General features: G+C 38.6%; 1 protein-coding gene across 1 annotated transcript; it reads left to right on the top strand.

Moving 5' to 3' along the window:
• The first annotated feature begins 3,952 nt into the window (after window positions 1–3,952).
• Window positions 3,953–18,118, top strand: LOC135260317 (ankyrin repeat domain-containing protein 12-like). Its single transcript, XM_064345561.1, has 20 exons — window positions 3,953–6,056; window positions 6,413–6,441; window positions 7,518–7,632; window positions 7,786–7,928; window positions 8,036–8,234; window positions 8,437–8,542; window positions 9,345–9,485; window positions 9,765–9,842; window positions 9,956–10,216; window positions 10,910–10,981; window positions 11,771–11,866; window positions 12,496–12,588; window positions 13,224–13,307; window positions 13,943–13,984; window positions 14,075–14,188; window positions 14,550–14,687; window positions 15,163–15,170; window positions 15,434–15,664; window positions 16,439–16,604; window positions 17,153–18,118. The coding sequence occupies exons 2-20, from the start codon at window positions 6,413–6,415 to the stop codon at window positions 17,299–17,301; spliced, it is 2,265 nt and encodes a 754-aa protein (XP_064201631.1). The 5' UTR covers window positions 3,953–6,056; the 3' UTR covers window positions 17,302–18,118.
• Window positions 18,119–18,452: the final 334 nt, after the last annotated feature.

Below are 18,452 nucleotides of genomic sequence, written 5' to 3'. Positions count from 1 at the left end.
AGAATACACAAGAAATGTACTTGACTAATGACCATGGTCTTAACCAGGTAATATTTAAATGGTGAAACATTGTGTGAATACGCCACCTAGTGGTAAAATAAATCACAAACAGAAAAATGGAAATGGTTTTTTCCAGGGAATTTTTTTTTCTTGATTTTGTAGTACTTGCCATGAAGTGTAATATATTCAAAATAAAGTGCAAAAATATATGTATTAAAGTAGTAAGATTATGAATATGTATTTTAATTATGTAAGCAAATTGCAAGGAAACTCTTATTTCTAGACTGAAACGTAGTTCTTATTTTCTGATGCTAAAGAGATTCAAAAGACAAGTTTTAAAGTTTTGAAACCATCAAACTGTATTACATCAATGCAGACTATGTGTTTATCAGGTGTCAGGGAAGTGAAGATTAAGTGGAATATGTTTAGTTTCTGAATCCAGCAGTTACAATGGCTATAAACACAAGTGCTGAATCTTAACAACCAATCAGGACAGCTCTTTGCCAAGCACCGGAGATTTTCATCATTTGGAAGTCTAGCTTTAGCACTATCTCTGCAGTAACTTTAGAGTAACTTGCTAACTCTGTTCTTTTCTTAACTGCGTACTATGAATACACAACAGGTTGGTTGACAGGCAGGCAAGGCTTTGTTGTTAAGATTCAGGTGCAGTGATATTTGGACTGGTTGATTTCAGTGCCTGTGAAGACCATAATTTATTTTAGTTTATCGATATCTGTTGGGATGTGTGGGAAATTTAACCAAATATGAACAAGTGTTTGAACTCACATACTGCAGCTTTAACATGACTGTTCAAGACCCTGTGGACATGCCTAAAATGGTTAAAATTAATGTAAGAGCATAACGTGGGTATTAATGAAACAGATACGTGAGAAATTCAGAATACAGTACAGAATGCAAAAGTTCAACTTTTGCATGAAACAAGTCTAATTACTTTGCGTAAAGCTCCTTTAACACATTCACGGTGAATAAAGGACAAGAATGAGCCATTCATTCACGCCACCTCTATCTCTGAAATCAAAAGGGTAATGTGATGCACCAGGTAAGTATAATCTCTGGTCAGTTAGTCACCTTATTGTACTATCAGGCAGAACATCAAACCAGCAGTACTACTGGCCCCTAGGGCCAGGTTTGAATACCTCTGGTCTAGGAAGTGTCCCACAAAATTCTTAGGGTTTTAATTAAAATGATTTACATTTTTATAATGTTTTTTCCAACATTGGTTTAGGAAAGCACTGACAACCTCATGCATTTCCATGTCTTATAATGGATAAGGAACTGGCTTTGTAACCTAAAGATTGCAGGTTTGATTACCAGTTAGAACACTGAGTTGTACCCTTGAACTCGGTATTTAACTTAATTCCTTCAGTGTATATCCAGCTGTGTAAATGGATGTAATGTAAATGCTATGTAAAATAATTGTGTATAAGTCACTCAATGTCTGCAATGTAATGCTTTCCCACAAACGAGCTGAGCTAGTTGCAAAGCTCTGAATTTACTGGACATTTTCTTAATTTTGCATTGTAAATATGTACTTCTCTTGGATCTGGCTTAACTAGATCCAACTCGTTGTGTTAGAAATTTGCAGCACAGTAGAGCAGTGGTTAGCACTGTCTCACAAGTAGGAAATTCTGGGTTCGAAGCCTGGGAGGCCGTATCCTCTCCGTGTGGAGTTGACATGTTTTCCCTGTGTTCACATGGGTTTCCTTCGAGTACTGCAGTATCCTCCCACTGTACAAATACATGTAGGCTCCAGGGATCACTTGCAAAAGAGATGTCGATCTTACAGTGACTTCCCTGGTCAAATAAAGGTTAAATACAAAAAGAAATGTGCTCAGGTGATCTGCGCAGATGGGTCTATGTGCTCGCAGTCCAATGGAGCGTTCATTCCTTTTACCACATCCAACTTCTTGTATAAGTACTCCACAGGCAAGTTTCTGTTAATATATGTTCACCTCCGTTATATGGAACATATTGGCATACAGTATATGTAGAGTACATTGCAGGAACTTTGACTACCTGAGACTGAGAGAAGCACATCATGACTAAGTGAAGGGCAAACAAACTGGTTCAGGTATATGGACTGATAGAATTAATACCAATTAATAATTCCTCCTAATCAGGAGCTTTGGTCAGTGTGCATTCGGAAGCTAGCGTTCCAGACAAGCTGCTGTAAGACAAGCGCAGAAATGCTGGAAGACACATGACTCCTGTTGAACTCTCCGTATGTGCTCTCCGGCTTGAAAAGAAGGTGGACTTCATCCTGTTCTTTGATTTCAGACATTTTGGCATTTAAATACTGAAGCAACAATACCACTGATTGGTGGTTATTTCATATAATATGCACATGCAGAGATGAAGAAAATATGATTGGAATGCTTGTTTTGCTATATAAAGTTTTTATATACAGTATACAGTATATCTAAGGGGCGACATAGCTCAGGAGGTAAGAGCGATTGTCTGGCAGTCGGAGGGTTGCCGGTTCAAACCCCGCCCTGGGCATGTCGAAGTGTCCTTGAGCAAGACACCTAACCCCTAACTGCTCTGGCAAATGAGAGGCATCAATTGTAAAGCGCTTTGGATAAAAGCACTATATAAATGCAGTCCATTTACCATTTACCATTTACCATATCAGTAAAGCCTGTCAGAATGTCTTGGTTGGACTGTTTTTACTGCTGTGTCCTGATGTAATGATAAAAACAAGAAAAAAAAAGAAAATCACAAAATAACAAAGACAAGCTCCATGCCTTACTTTAACAAATGGCATTCATTATTAATACTGAGGGACACCAGTTTATCTAGAGCAGATTTCTTCCCTGTAGTTCCGTCAGAAAGAGATTGACAGAAGGTTCTTGTCTGTCAGTTATCAGATTTCCCAGTCACAGTAGTCTACGTAAATTGGCACTAATAGAACATGGCTGATGGTTAACAGCAGTACACTGTCACTTGTTGCTTTCAGTATATTGAACCACAGTTGTGTGGCACACAGTTTTATAGTGTTGAGCATTCACATTCCTCAACTCAATTCACATTCCTCAAATTATATGTGCATAACCCCTGCTTATATAAACATACCCAGTATTACAGATAATTTGCAAATAGATCCACCTGTTCCACCTCCCTTTTCAGCTTCTGAATAGAAGGTCTCTCTACTGCCTGCATTTGTGGCCATGTGGTTGTATAAAACTGCTGAGAAATATTTTTCTGTTCCATCTTTAAAATCAGATCCCTCATGTATTACCATCCTATAATGTTTGAAAATCAAGGAAAGGATATGTGAATGATACACATAATGTAGCGTTACATGTAGTTTCCTACAAATTGCAATCTAGGGCAAGAGCTGGCTGTTTCATCAAGTACAGTCTCTTGAGAACTTCACAGTGAGGGATACTGTGGTTGATGTTTCCTATATTTTGGCTGTTACCTCTATACATTGCTATCACTTTAGCATTAAATTACCTCATATCAATCAATTAAACAAAGTTTATTTGTGTACTGATGTATATTGCGCATGTGAGAAAGAACTGTTAAACATGGAGGTGGATCTTTAATGGTATGGTATGGACAACTATCTCATGGAAATCAATAGGTCTGATGACTGCACTATATAGTCATATAATTGGCAAAGGCAGTGGTTCCAAAATCTCTCCTCATATTCTCAGGTACTGCCAGGAGGATCCAGGAATTTGATGTGTTCCACCTGAGGCACACCTGACACTACTAATCAAGGTGTGCCTCAGGTGTACCTAGATGCGGCTGGGGGTACCCAAGGAGAGGTTTGGGAAGCACTGGGCCAAGGAATATGAAGCCATTTCAGGGGCCCAGATTCACCCTCCGGTGCAATCACTATCATGATGTCCCCATATTCCAAAATGATAACGCCCCCATACTAACAGCTACTAGGGATTAGGTGTCTTGCTCAGAGACACTTCGACACGCCCAGGGCGGGGGATTGAACCAGCAACCCTCCGACTGCTAGACAACCGCTCTTACCTCCTGAGCTATGTTGAATGGTCCTACTGCACACCATTCAGAACCTGTATGACTGAATTCCACGAAAGATTGAAGCTATTCCATCATTTGGTCCAGCCCCTGTAACTACTAGGGCAGAGACAGCGAATTTGCAAGGCCAAATTCCCCAGGGAGCCTACTTATGAAAATGGGTCATATATTCTGAGCAGAGTATTTGCCATGTAAATGAATGTTGGATACTCCCCATTTATGAAGCCCTCTCTCCCCTTTCAAGTCAGGAACACAAAGGTTGTTTTGAAAAAATATTGATTGATTGTATCTATGTTGATATCAGGGAAATAAATTCCACACATGGGTTTGTAAATGTACTCTGGCACTGCAATGTTATGGATGAATAACTAATGAAGATTATTTTTAACCTGCTGGGACAAATTAGCTCACCTAAGAGAATGTTCTTCCCACTCTCAGAAATCTGAGATATAAGAGAGAGATATAATAGAAGAATATTATTATATTTGTAATAAATGTAAACCACATCATCACAAATGCTCCAGGCCCACAGACACCTCCACATTGGACACTTAGCTACATCAGCCAATAAAAACATTGGACATGTATGCAAAATGGGCATGCATATATTTTAAAGAACGTAATGAATTTAATGAAAGATGATAGATTAAATGGTTAGATGAAAAAACACAGGGCCAAGTTACGTTAAATAATTTAGGGTAGCAGCATTGCTTTATAATATGGCTTGTTTAATTTGTGTGAGCTAAAATAGCCTTGTAACTTGGCCTAATTTTGATATTGCTACTTTTAATGGCAGGCCTAGATTTAGAATGTTTTAATGGCTTATAGACAGTGCTTTGTATTTGTGAGTAACTTTTTTTTTTTGTATGTTGAAAACGTGTTTTTCTTCAGGTCTCGTTTTACTATAGCAGATGCAGTTATTTAACAAGTATGTGTGATTTATGCATGTATGTCTGATGTCAGTTAAACACAAACACATCAGTGAGGAAGTGCTGTAAAAAAATATGGAATTTGAATTTATCGAGCCACGTCCTGACGGAAGCAAATTACAGCTGGAAACAAATTACCTGAAAGAGATCACGAAAGAAAGAGAGAAATAGAATGAGAGGTGAGTTTACCTGACAGTCGGTTCATGTTCTAATTCAAATCCATCTTACATTAAAGTCACAAGATATTTGAAAGAGAGGAAGCCTGATTCCATGACTACATAATGATATGTGTTCTCCCACATAATACAACACTATTCATCTGTGATGAAGAAAATTTTTTTATGCCAGGGGCAGTGCTGTGGCACACTTAGCATGGGAAATACGGAATTTAAGGAAAGGTATTCTTTGTATCTGAGTCACCTACCCTTTGAATGCACCTGCTCTGATAAAATAACCTTTTTTGGTACATACACAATGCGTGAATATTTTCCATATTACTGATGTCTTCAGGCTTTCAGGTTTGCTGAGTGCATATTGTAAATGTTCTCACCACCCTGTTCTTTTATATTTTGAAATATTTTCATATATCGCAATGACATCACTACTATGACAGAGTGCCTGTTTCAGCCACTTTCTCAAAAGTTCCAACATCAGTCGATGGAAAATGGACACAGGAAACAGTTATGAATCTTGCCAAGAGAGAAAGTAACAGCAATATCTCAAGACGAATACTAGAGAGAAAAATAAGACATTGTGGATACCTGTTTACATTGACAATTCTTTGCTTATGCCGATCATTTCCCATTCAGTATGAAAATATGAAAATTAGCACATTCAAATTGCATATCCTTTGGGGATACAGGTTTTAAATTCCAGACAAAGCATGTTGAATGCAGGTTTTTTAATTTTTTAGAAACAGTCACATGGAATTTCTTGCGAATTGTTCCCTCCCACAAATTGCAGGAGGTGACACATTTCTAGCCATATATAAGTAGATATTCAGGTAATTTCAATTGCCAACACAGCACTAGTGTCTAGTCTAGAGTTTAGTGTACCTGTGGTAATTTGTCCAGAACGGATTGACACCAGGCAATTCGAGTTTGAAAGGTAATATTCTTTTCTTTCCTACTGTTGCTCTATTCTACTGTTGGTCATCAATGTATGATAAATCTATAAATCATCCTCAAATAAGAATTGTGTTGTATGTGTATTCATAAGAGTACATAACGTTGAAAACTGAACTGGTTTCTAAGCTTTTATAAACAGTTTTACCCTTTGCATTACCCCTTTAAATCTCATTCAAGAAAATTCAATAATTCTGGAAGGTTGTGGTAGAATTCACCATTCTAATGGCTTTATCAGACATTTATTTATTTATTTAGATAAATCTTTGCTTTTTTATTAATAGCTCCAGATAATTGTTTAACTGGACCTCACACTACTGATTTTTTTTATTCTCACAGATGTGGTTTCTTAAAGAATCATCTGAAAGGTAATTTATTTTTAACATTTAGATTGTCTGTTATTATGCCATAGCTTTTCTGGGTACTCAATTCTGATTGGTCCATGATCTTTCATTATTTTTGTATATGACAGATGTGTAATGACCGCTGTGTCACAATGATTATATACCTCCTTATTATACATAGCCAAGTACACCGGTCAGCACGCACGTTCTCATTAGTAGCTAACGTTACAGTTACCTCGGCGATATGGGGTAAAAGGTTAGAACAAAGCTTTTGATTATGCTGCGGTAACAGCTGGCACACCGAACTTGGCCATCAACCCTCCATAAGTAGCTAACTATAACACACACTATGCTAAATAGAAATGTCTTGTTTATTTGCTGTACACTGTTTGATTTACGCAAAGATTTAAAAACATTGTGAGCTAGGTTTCATGCTTGTGCTTGAGCTGAAGCAAGAAATGTAGGCCTGCAAATAAGCACACTAAATTCAATTTAAACATAATTTTATGGCAGAGGACTAATGTCTTTGACAAGAATTAATTGCTATATGAATGTAAATGTACACACGTATACATTGTTAATACGTTTTCAGTGTAGTGTAGTTGCTTATCTTTCATATGTCAATTTGCATTTAAATATGTCTTCAAATTATAAAGACTGTTGCTCAATATAAGCTCCATAATGTTTGGGACAAAGACTTATTTTTTGTTGCTCTGGGCTCCCCAATTTTAGATTTGTAATCAAACTATTTACCCGTGGTTAAAGTACAGATTTTCAGAGGCAATAAAAAGCCTAGAATCTAGACTAGATACTGAATGCTCTCTCATACCTGCTCTAAAGAAGCAATTGAACAGACCTGACTGATCAGAAACACCTGTGAAGCTAAGTCCCAAGCATCATGGTGCTCTGAAATGGGGAACTATGTATAAAAAGTGCTGTCATTTCTACATGGTGAAACTAAAGTGTATAAAAATGAAGGAAATCAAGGAAAAATATCTTTGTCCCAAACATTATGGAGCTCGTTGCATATTGGAGCATTGATGAGTGCATTATTCTTTTACCATTTTCAAGTTTCATTTGTGTGAATTCCTGTCCCCTAGCAAGGAACGTGTTCGGCTTTCTAAGTCACTCAGTGAAGGAGAGGTTAAATATGTGCAAGAGAGAATGGTGATTGTTGAGAAATGCCTAAAGGACCATGGAATCAAATGTGGATCGGTGAGTGTAAAAAGTATAGTTTGCCCGATCTCAAAATGCTTTGCATGTTTCCTACCTTCCCCTAAAGTTGCCTTCAGGCAAAGGCAGTCCAGGAAGAGTTTTTCTGGAGTCTTCTGTAACACCCCTTCCCTTTTTTCTCTCCCTTTCTTTCAGAATAATGTCCCTCGCATTGCTGTTCTGGGTTCAGGTGGGGGGCAGAGGGCCATGGTTGGCCTACTGGGCTGCCTGGACCAGATGTATCATGCAAAGCTACTTGACTGTGCCCTCTACCTGTGCGGAGTCTCGGGATCAACCTGGTTAGAAGCAGTCCCCTTCTGAAGTTCAAATTCCTCTAACCTGTCTGTCACATGGTGTCATTGCTCATTTCTCTCTCATAAATGTGCACCCATATGTGTCATCACAGGTGTATGACCTCAATGTATGAAGATCCTGCCTGGTCCACAAAAGTTCCCAGTATAATTGAAAGTCTGGTCAAGAGATTAACAGAGACTGATATCGATCTGTCAGAATTAACAAATTGGTTGTCTCAAGCAATTGAAGATGAAAACTTCTCCCTAACGGACTTCTGGGCTGCTACTGTAGTTTATGGCTTTGTGAAAAAGGTCAGTAAATGTGAAAGGAAATTTGACAATCGACATTGAACTTATAGACACTGATTTCTCTTAGTTCGTTCATTAAAAGAGATGTAAAAGAGACATAAATATAAGCAGTGTAGGGTTGTGGCCCGTGGCCATGCTGTAGAAATGATCATACTGCCATTCAAATAAATAGAATGAACTCTATCCACTCTTTCTCATCCTTCAGATAAACACCACCTGTCTCTCAGATTTGAAAAATATGAAACCAACAAACCCATACCCCATCTACACGGTGAATGACCAGGGTCTAAAAGACAAGGGGGATAAAGTAGGTATGTTGGTGTTACAGTGTGCGGCGCAAGCACAAAAGCACTCATACTACTACTGCTGCGGCTATGACTATTATCTTTAAGCCTTTTATCTGTTCAGTTTTGTTCTGTCATAATATCATGATTACTGTGAGGCACTGGTTTCAGAATATTTTGATTTGTGCTGAGCATCACATTAAGTAGTTGCACACATAATATATTCTTTCACTTGTTTTGTTTGCCTTAATTCAAAACGTTTGTGCGTGTGTGCGCGCATGCACGTGTGCGTGTGTGTGAGTGAATTTTGCATTTCTTTCAGAGTCCTTCTATATTTGATTATTAGAATGCCCGAAAGTGCCAAATAGGCCATCATTTGCATTCTCACCCTGCAGTGCAACAATCTAATTAACATGCTAAGCTTACCTTGTTGTTATTACCTGTTCGTAAATATACCATGAAGACTAAGGCATTAAAGCACAGGCCATAATGGAGAGACAATAAACGAAATAAACTGCTTATACAGTGCAATACAAAAGTATGTGAACGGTATAGTAACATTTTTATTTTTTTTGTTATATACTTAGGCTGAGCTTGAGCTGCTGAAAACTGGGGACATAACACAAAAATAGCTGTTTTTGTAAAATGGTAAAACATATATGCATGTAAATACAATGGGATAAAAGCTAATTATCTGTACTTTTCTTCTCATGTTCATCTTTTGATCTCAGATCCAAACTCCTGAAGTATACAGGGCAAATAACAAATTTCACTTGATCGTTACCATACTTTTGGAGGGCACTGTAAATATGAATTTCCTGTCTTTCAGCCTGCTGGTTTGAGCTCAGTCCTCATGAAGTTGGTTATTCTCATCTGGGCGCCTATGTGGACACGTCCACCTGCAGGAGCCAGTTTGAAGGCGGGGTGCTCAAGCAGAGAACCTCAGAGAGGGACATGCTGTATTTGCAAGGTGCAGTGCTGCTGATAATTGTACACTTGCACAGTAAAATGCCCAGTGTTAATTCACCTCTTAACAGATAACATTTGGTCCCACTCTGGAATGTGGGACCAAATGCTACCTGTTAAGGGTTGAATTAACGCTGTTAGAGTTGAATTAACACTCGACATTTTACTGTGTGTGCTCAAAGTGATGCATCATTAAATGAGTGCTGCTTTTCTAATAACTGTTTGCTTGTGTGGTGGCCATAATAACCGATTAACAGAGATTTTATTTTCTTTTTACGTGCAGGTCTGTGTGGCAGTGCACTGGCAGATGGGGAGGAAAACGTCAACCATATTAAGAACAGCATTTGGCAGTGGCTTAAGGGTACGTGTAATATTTACATTATAACAGCTTTCTTTCTTTATATGAAAGTTCTTATGTATACTCTATAGAACCCTGAGAAATCTTACCATGGTCTGATCCCTCTCTCCTTTCAGAAATTTACAAATCAGGAAGTGAACAAAAAGCAAAGGATTCTGCTGAAAAAACAAAAAAACAAAAAGGAAAACCGAAAGGAAAGGGAAAAGGAAAAGAGATGGAAAAAGGGAAAGAAAATGAAAAGAAAAAAGGAACGGATAAAGAAAAAGTTATAGAAAAAGGGAAAGAAAAAGAAAAGGAAAAAGGAACGGATAAAGAAAAAGGAACAGAAAAAGGGAAAGAAAAAGAAAAGGAAAAAGAAAAAGAAGAAAAGGAAGGAGGTGAGAACTACGAACGATGTGATCGCTCTTTTACAGAAGTACTTCTGGAATTCTGTTATTTCCTTTATCAATCCTTGTCTGTCAGTCACTCATCTCTTATGAATGGAGAACAAGAAAAATACAAACGAAATAAGACAACGTTGAAACTGATAATGACATTAACCATAATTGCAATATGAATATAATCAAGTGTATTTTCTTGATAATATGATATATAGTATATAGTACATATATAGTAATATGCACATATCTGCATAGACTATTTTCTTTTCTTTTTTAAAAAGAGCTAATGCTGTCTTACATCAGAAGCATAAGGGGCTGTTCTCACAGCTTATGGCCATTTGGATATAAAAGCACTGAGCTGTTTTTCCACAGGCGGTTGTTCATGGGGACGTGTCCAATACTTTATCTGGCAACATTATTAGCAAGTCACCAGCTGTGGAACGTGAAAACGATAACATTGGTGGGAACTTAATCCCTTGTGAGAATGGGCCCTAAAGCCTTTTTGCTTATGGTATGAAACAACACATGACTGATGTGCTGAGGTTCTGAAGACTGATAGCATTACAGCTGAGGTTAGACCATTAACACTTGAGACAACCTTTCACTTGCTGTACAGTGAAAGATGGTCGTGCATGTTCTGCTGAACTGGGTATTCCCACAATCATCTAATGCCAGTTCCTTCTGTTACAGGTTCCTTCTTCGGTCACCTGCTTGGGTATGACGATGAAGAAAAAGAAAAAAAGGAAGAAAAAGAAGAAGGAGGTGAGGCCCATGAATGATGTGATCCCTCATTTTCAGAAGTGCTTTTGAAATTCCCCTGTTATATCAGCAGCCATACTTTCACCTACCCTGCTCCTGCAAAATGGCTGAAGCTAAGCAAGTATAGGATTGATTAGTACTTGAATGGGAAACTTCCTGCAAAGCTAAGTTGCTGCTGGAAGTTGTGTTGGTGGGCCAGTAGGGGGCCAATAGTGTCCCTGTGATGTGCTGTGGGAGATGGGATGAGACATTACTGAAAACTGAGGCCCTGACTCACTGTGGTCTTTAAAGATGCCATGACACTTATCATAAAAGGTAGGGGGTTCCCTGGTGATAAATGGATACAATGCATATGCTATGAAAAATAAGTTGTATAAGTCACTCTGAATAAGAGTATCTGCTAAATGCCTGTAATGTAATGTAATGGTGAGCGTTCTGGTTCAAAATGACTGCCATGCACCACCCAGGTGGGTACTACACGTTGGTAGTGGTGTGGGTGGGGTGAGTTTCGCTTTGAGTGTGAGAAAAGCGCTATATAAATTAAAGGAATTATTTATTATTAGATTAATTGATAACTAATTAACTGTGTCCTAAAATGGATTCCATAGCGGAGAGGAATTCTAACTTCTGTGTCATACAGCATCAGTTCAGGGCTCCAGTGACTCTCTTCCCCTACATCAAACCCCACAGGCTAAGAGTATCACTCTTCCTCTACAGTGAACGATGGTTGTGAATGTTCTGTGGAACCCTTGTAATCAGATAATCATCTAACGCCAGTCCCTTCTGTTACAGGTTCTTTCTTTGGCCGCATTCTAGGGTATGGAAATGAGGAAAAAGAAGAAGAAAAAGAAGAAAAAAAAGAAGAAAGCAAGGCAGAAGAAAAGGGAGGTAAGGACCGTGACAGATGTTACTTCTCAGAAATACTTCTGGAATCCTGCAGAGAATATTAGGAAAAGTTAGAGCAAGAAAAAAAAAGTTAAATAAGGCTATGATGAAACTAAAAATGATATTAGCAGTATTTCCGTATGTTAATTAATTATCATTAGGGAGAGGCTTTTATCCAGAGTGATGAAAAGTACTGCAGAACATCAGTTTTCCTCTCAGGAATACAAAAATGTGATTCACAAAGAAGGAACACATGCCCCCCCCCCCCCCCCCCCAACACTTAAACTTGTCCCCCCAATAATTGTACCGGAAAAAAATAATAATAATTCTGTGCACTTTTATTTTGAAAGACATGCTGCGGGAGTGCAGGAAAAAAGTCCAGCCGGTACAGCAAATATTTGTTAAAAATCATCCCATTAAAATCCCTGTGCAAAAGGCAAAAGGTACCTACTAACCAGTAGGCTCAGTAAGTTGAATGGCAATCGCCTGATTGCAAGCCCACCCCTAACTTATGTCTAAATTATTCCTACGCCCCTGGTTAGCACTCCTGCTGTAAAGTGAAAGATGGTCGAGAATATCCTGTGAAACAATGTAATTGCACAATCATCTAACATCTGACTATTCTCTTGCAGGTTTCTTCAGTCGTATTCTCGGGTATGGAGATGATGAAAAAGAAGACAAAGAAGAAGACAAAAAAGAAGAAGATGATGATGATGAAAAAGGAGGTGAGGACCACAAATGATGTGATCCCTAGTTTACTGAAATACTTCTGGAATTCTCCTGCTATGTCCTTCATAAATCTTTGTCTTTCAGTCACTCATTTCTTATGCATCGGAAGAACAAGAGAAATGCAAGAGAATGCATAAGAAGAACAACAGAAAATGCTAAATAAAACATTGATGAAACTAATAGTGATATTAACCATAATTGCAATAGAAATATAAGAATGTGTATTTTGTAGATAATATGAAGTTGCAGGTATCCGCACAGACTGTCTGATATCCTCATTTATAAAAAGTGCTGATGCTGTTTTCCCTGAAAAAAAGAGACATGAAGGCTTTTTTGGTTTAAGGAGGACACATTACATGCCTGGTGCAAAGAGGTTCTTAGGACTGATAGCTTTTCAGCTAAGGTTATACAATTAATAACTGGGATTGCACTAAAGAAGATTCCATAGCAGTGAGGAATTGAAACTTCTGTGTTATACAGAATCAGTTCAGAACTCCAGTGACTCTTTTCCTCAAAATCAAATCTAAGAGGCTATGGGTATCACTCTTCCTCTGCAGTGGAAGATGGTTGAGAATATCCTGTGAAACAATGTAATTGCACAATCATCTAACATCTGACTATTCTCTTGTAGGTTTCTTCAGTCGTATTCTCGGGTATGGACATGACAAAGAAGAAGACAAAAAAGAAGAAGAAGATGATGATGATGAAGAAGGAGGTGAGGACCACAAATGATGTGATCCCTAGTTTACTGAAATACTTCTGGAATTCTCCTGCTATGTCCTTCATAAATCCTTGTCTTTCAGTCACTCATTTCTTATGCATGGGAAGAACAAGAGAAATGCAAGAGAATGCATAAGAAGAACAAGAGAAAATGCCAAATAAAACATTGATGAAACTAATAGTGATATTAACCATAATTGCAATAGAAATATAAGAATGTGTATTTTGTAGATAATATGAAGTTGCAGGTATCCGCACAGACTGTCTGATATCCTCATTTATAAAAAGTGCTGATGCTGTTTTCCCTGAAAAAAAAGAGACATGAAGGCTTTTTGGTTTAAGGAGGACACATTACATGCCTGATGCAAAGAGGTTCTTAGGACTGATAGCTTTTCAGCTGAGGTTATACAATTAATAACTGGGATTGCACTAAAGAAGATTCCATAACAGAGAGGAATTGAAACTTCTGTGTTATACAGAATCAGTTCAGAACTCCAGTGGCTCTCTTCCTCAAAATCAAATCTAAGATCCTATGGGTATCACTCTTCCTCTACAGTGGAAGATGGTTGTAAATGTTCTGTGGGACCATTTAATCAGACAATCATCTAACGCCAATCCCTTCTGTTACAGGTTCTTTCTTCAGTACCATAACAGGCACAATTTACGATTATGGTAAGTACACTGCGCACTCTCCATAAATATTTCTGGAGCCTGCTGATACTTTCTGCATTGGCTCCTCTCTTGCTCTCACTCCCTTTTTAGTCCATCTGGACGACATGGCAAGTGAAACGGTGGAAAGTATACTACACCTGTTTGACTGTGATGATGAGGAGGAGAGCGCCCAGCACGTGCAGAAAATACATAAGAACATGTCAGGTAGGTCAACTACCTACCACCTACTATTTATGTACAGTTTATCTACTATATATTTACTATCTGTCTTGGAGATGGGAAGGGGTAGGGTGAGGGGGGGAGGGTTTGGGGGGATTCAAAAGCACATATTTTAGGAAAGCAGTTCTGGCATAGTTGCCTGTGTATGTGTGTGTTTGTGCATAACGCATGTGTTTGCCTATAATCACGACCCCTTGTATAAATACATTTTTATTAGTCTCTGAATGACAAAAATGGTAGGATCTCTGCAATGTGTTTCTTGACAATGTCCCTTCATAAGATTTGTACAGTGCAAAAAAAGTGAATCCATTAAAGCTGAGTCTATGCCTCCCTTCCTTTCTTCTAGGCGTAGATTCGGAACATGCCAAGAAACCTGAGAAAAACATGGCGGGAAAGAGCAAAGAGGAGAAACATGAGTCTCTTGCAGAGTATGCTGTTGATGCATTCAGCGCATTCCAAAATTTTTTGCCTGGTTTATCAAATGGTAAGTGAGGCCACCTGCTGGCGGAAACTATTATAGCACCTCACATAATTTCATCTTCACCCCTCACCCAAATGACTGTTGTGCCAAAAGTGTTTACTCATAATACAAAATATGTCTTTAGTGATGTCATATTCATTTTTTTTTGTTTTGACACATCTATACTTACATCCTGGAGGGTGTTCTTAATCTGTTCAACAGCTGATAAGAGGCTTTTCTTCACAAATGTATGTGTTCTGTCATGTTTGCTATTGCTGAGCTCATTAGTGCGTTCTTTTTTCTTTTTTTTTTTTGAACAATGTGTCAAACCATTGGTTTTTATATATGTGTATTACAAACCATATTTTATGCTTTTGGGTACTTGGTTTCATCTGTGCATAAGTAAGACACACAAACAGTCTGTGGGAATGTTCATATAATTAGAATGGGGACAGAGAAATGTACACAATCCTAATATCTCCTTTCCTTTCCAACACAGTTACCAAGGTCACTCTGAAGACTATGTCACTGTTGAGCACCTGGACCTGGGGCACGAAATATAACTTTTTGTACAAGTTCCCCATGACCGGCAAGTCTCTCTCTCTCTCTCTCTCTCTCTCATTCTCTCTGTAATTCCCCCCCATCATTGTTCACAGCCCTCTGCCTGTGCTTAGCCGAGTTTACCCACTTACGTTTATGTGCATCATTATAGTAGTTTAGGTTCAATAGCATAGCTAACGGTCCTGTGGGATCTTCTGCCACAGTAAAAGATAAAGATGAACAAGCATCCACAGGCTGGCAGAGCTGCAGTCCCTCATAGAAAGGCCTGTGTCTGTGTCACTTTAGAAACCAAGGTTCCAGACGATATGCTGTCAGATGAGCGCAGTTATCTGGAAGACGCGGGGCTTGTGCTGAACTCTCCGTATGTGGCTGCTCTTCGGCCTGAGAGGAATGTGAAACTCATCCTGTCCTTTGATTTCAGTGCCGGGGATCCATTCATGGTAAGATTCATTTAGCTTAATCAAATCATAAATTCCCTTTCCTACCAGAGCAGGTCTGACATTAAAGTAGCTGTCATCCAGCACTTTGCCATGAACAGCTATAGAACATTTGAAATGAATCACATGCACATGGAACTAAAGGATGAAGGAGTATATTCCTTTTTTGTTCATTTTGTTTTTTAACTACTTTCAGAGCCGTAGCACTATGTGCTAAAACATGTTTAGCATGTCTGATGAAAGTGTGTCATGAATCTCTTCTGTTCACACCATTTCGCTGATGTATTACACCAGGGATATTACACTCAAGTCAGACACCCATGCTGTACCCCACCATAACCCTAACCTTAATCCTCGAAGACTAGAGCCTGATATTCCTAGTGTACCCCACCATAAACCTAACCCTAATCCTCTAAAACTAGAGCCTGTACCCCACCCTGACCCTAACCCTGCAGCACTACACAGTAAAATGTCCAGTGTTAATTCAACTCTAACAGATAACCAATGGGGACCAAATGTTATCTGTCAGAGCTGAATTAACACTGGACATTTTACTGTGTGGTGTCTGACTTCCTTGCAATACACTAAGACTAAAAGCAGACCTATAGAATACACAGAGAACAATTAAGTGCAATATACTGTCTTCGTTAATGACATAATGTTTTACTCATTATGTTTTACTCACCGTCACTGCTCAGGTAATATACTGGTATGTAGAGGAAAAAGCTATCATCCTATACTAGATGTCTGACCGTCTGTCCTTGTCCAACGTTCCAGACTGTGGTTCAGGCTGCTGAACACTGCAAGCACACGGGCATTCCCTTCCCCCCAGTGGAAGTTCCAGACGAAGACAGGAAACATCCGAAGGACTTCTATGTGTTCAAGAGTGAAAACACTCCCACTGTCATCCACATTCCACTCTTCAACATGGTCAACTGCAAAGGTCTCCATTCAATTTCATTCACCGGACATATGCGGCCCTTGGTGCACTGTTTGTTTTTCAGATCAGTTCTGAATGCTGTGTGTGTGCGTGTCAGCGTGTGTGCGTGCGTGCGTGCGTGTGTGTGTGTGTGTGTGCCTGCCAGCATGTGTGCCTGCGTGCGTGCATGTGTATGTGTGTGTGTGTGTGTGTGCAAGAATGGGCCACAGTGTCGTTGTGAGTAAAACTATATGGATGCAACCAGCAAAAGAAAATGCTAAATATTTTTTGGTATTAAATGGTATTTTTTAATTTAAGAAAGTGGGGTAAATAAAGCAAGTAAGTGCAAGTAATGTTTTCAGTACACGCAACCAAGTTGCAGTTATATTTGAATGCTGTAAATTATTCTTGCACTGCTGAGAGTTTGATAAAAATAACCCCATCGTCTCTTTCAGCTCCAGATGTTCCTTTTAAAGGTTCAAATAATGTAATTAGAGGAATTAAAGAAACTATCAATCTAGCCTTTTCCCCATTTTTTGATTTCATCTCATCTCTCTCTCTTTCTCTCTCAGGAGATGTCGATAAGTGGAGGGAGACGTATCCAACATTCAGGCCAGCCTACGACAGAGAAACGATGGAGGAATTAATACGGGTGTCGGGCCTGAATGTGATAAACAACAAGGAAAAAATCTTTAAAGAAATTGCAGCTTTGTGCAAGTGAAAATCCATCTAACAGGCCTCAGACAGGGAGGTACCCTAATTTAAAAATAAAGTTAATAAAGTGAGATCAAACTAATTCAGAATATACAGCACCACCATCTTTTGACTCCACTCACTGTTTGTAAAAAAACAGCTAGCTGAGTATCAGTGTTTAGCTGTTTAGCGAGTCATCCCTCATTCTCACAGGTGGTTTTTAGTCTTCTTGTCTTCCAAATCCAAGTAGTCTTTACACTTCCTTCCCTGTCAGGTTGATCCATGAGTACAGATGGAACACAGTGACAAATTAAATCGATAGTCTGAAGAGATTATTTTTAAGTATCTAATAGCTTAATTAAAGATGGCATCCTGCTGGCAATCTATTCTTTCTTTCTTAGCACTGGTGTCACTGTGTTTTATTTATATTTACAACACAGTTTTTTCTTCAGAATATCAAGCATTTGCAAGCAAGAACCTGAACAGTTGAAGTTCTTCACAATCTTAAGTGAAAGTCTGGACCTATGCTTTGCCCCTGAAACATGTACCTGAATTTCTTTCCTTGGGTGTGTTTATTCATTTGTGCGATCCATAGTCCTTGTTAGGGAAGATTCTTTTCTACTGCTGTATCTGACTTTGGATTGTTACATCTGACTGGAAGTGACTGCATTTCCCTGTAATCTTTCACATTTGATACTCAATTAATTGTAATGGTCTGTGCAAGTCTAGCCTGGTAACTTCACAGAAGCACTCATCAAGCGCTTGTGAGATTTAATCTGGTGAATGCCACAGCCAAAAGTTCATGTAATTAACTTCAACTGAATAAAGCATTTTATTCTACCAGAGTGCGGCGACTCCATAGTTTTTTTCATTATGCAACTTTCTTGAGGCAGCAACTTGATTTTACATTGTTAGATATGCATTACAATTCTCGAGCGCTGTCTTACCACAGCACTTCTTATGTTTAATATTGTTTATTACTTTATGTTACGTGTTGTTATTATATCACTGTGTTCTGATTATCTTATCACTGTTAAGCCATATGCACGTAATCATGTGAGGTCATGTGACATAAAATGTAAATACACTTGTAACTCATCCATCAAGCCGTTTTATAAGATGTTCTCAAATATAATTATGAAATGGATTATATTTATAATAGGTCCTTATAAGCCTCAC

This window comes from Anguilla rostrata, chromosome 8 (assembly GCF_018555375.3).
Source record: "Anguilla rostrata isolate EN2019 chromosome 8, ASM1855537v3, whole genome shotgun sequence".
Lineage (NCBI taxonomy): Eukaryota > Metazoa > Chordata > Actinopteri > Anguilliformes > Anguillidae > Anguilla > Anguilla rostrata.
The sequence above is the reverse complement of the archived record's forward strand: the minus strand, read 5'-3'. Positions and strand labels throughout refer to the sequence as shown.

Coding starts and splice junctions, on each gene's coding strand:
- LOC135260317 (XM_064345561.1), top strand. CDS start 6,413: ATGTGGTTTCTTAAAGAATCATCTGAAAG. Junction 8,543..9,344: donor AGACAAGGGGGATAAAGTAG/GTATGTTGGTGT, acceptor CCTGTCTTTCAG/CCTGCTGGTTTGAGCTCAGT. Junction 9,486..9,764: donor GGACATGCTGTATTTGCAAG/GTGCAGTGCTGC, acceptor TTTTACGTGCAG/GTCTGTGTGGCAGTGCACTG.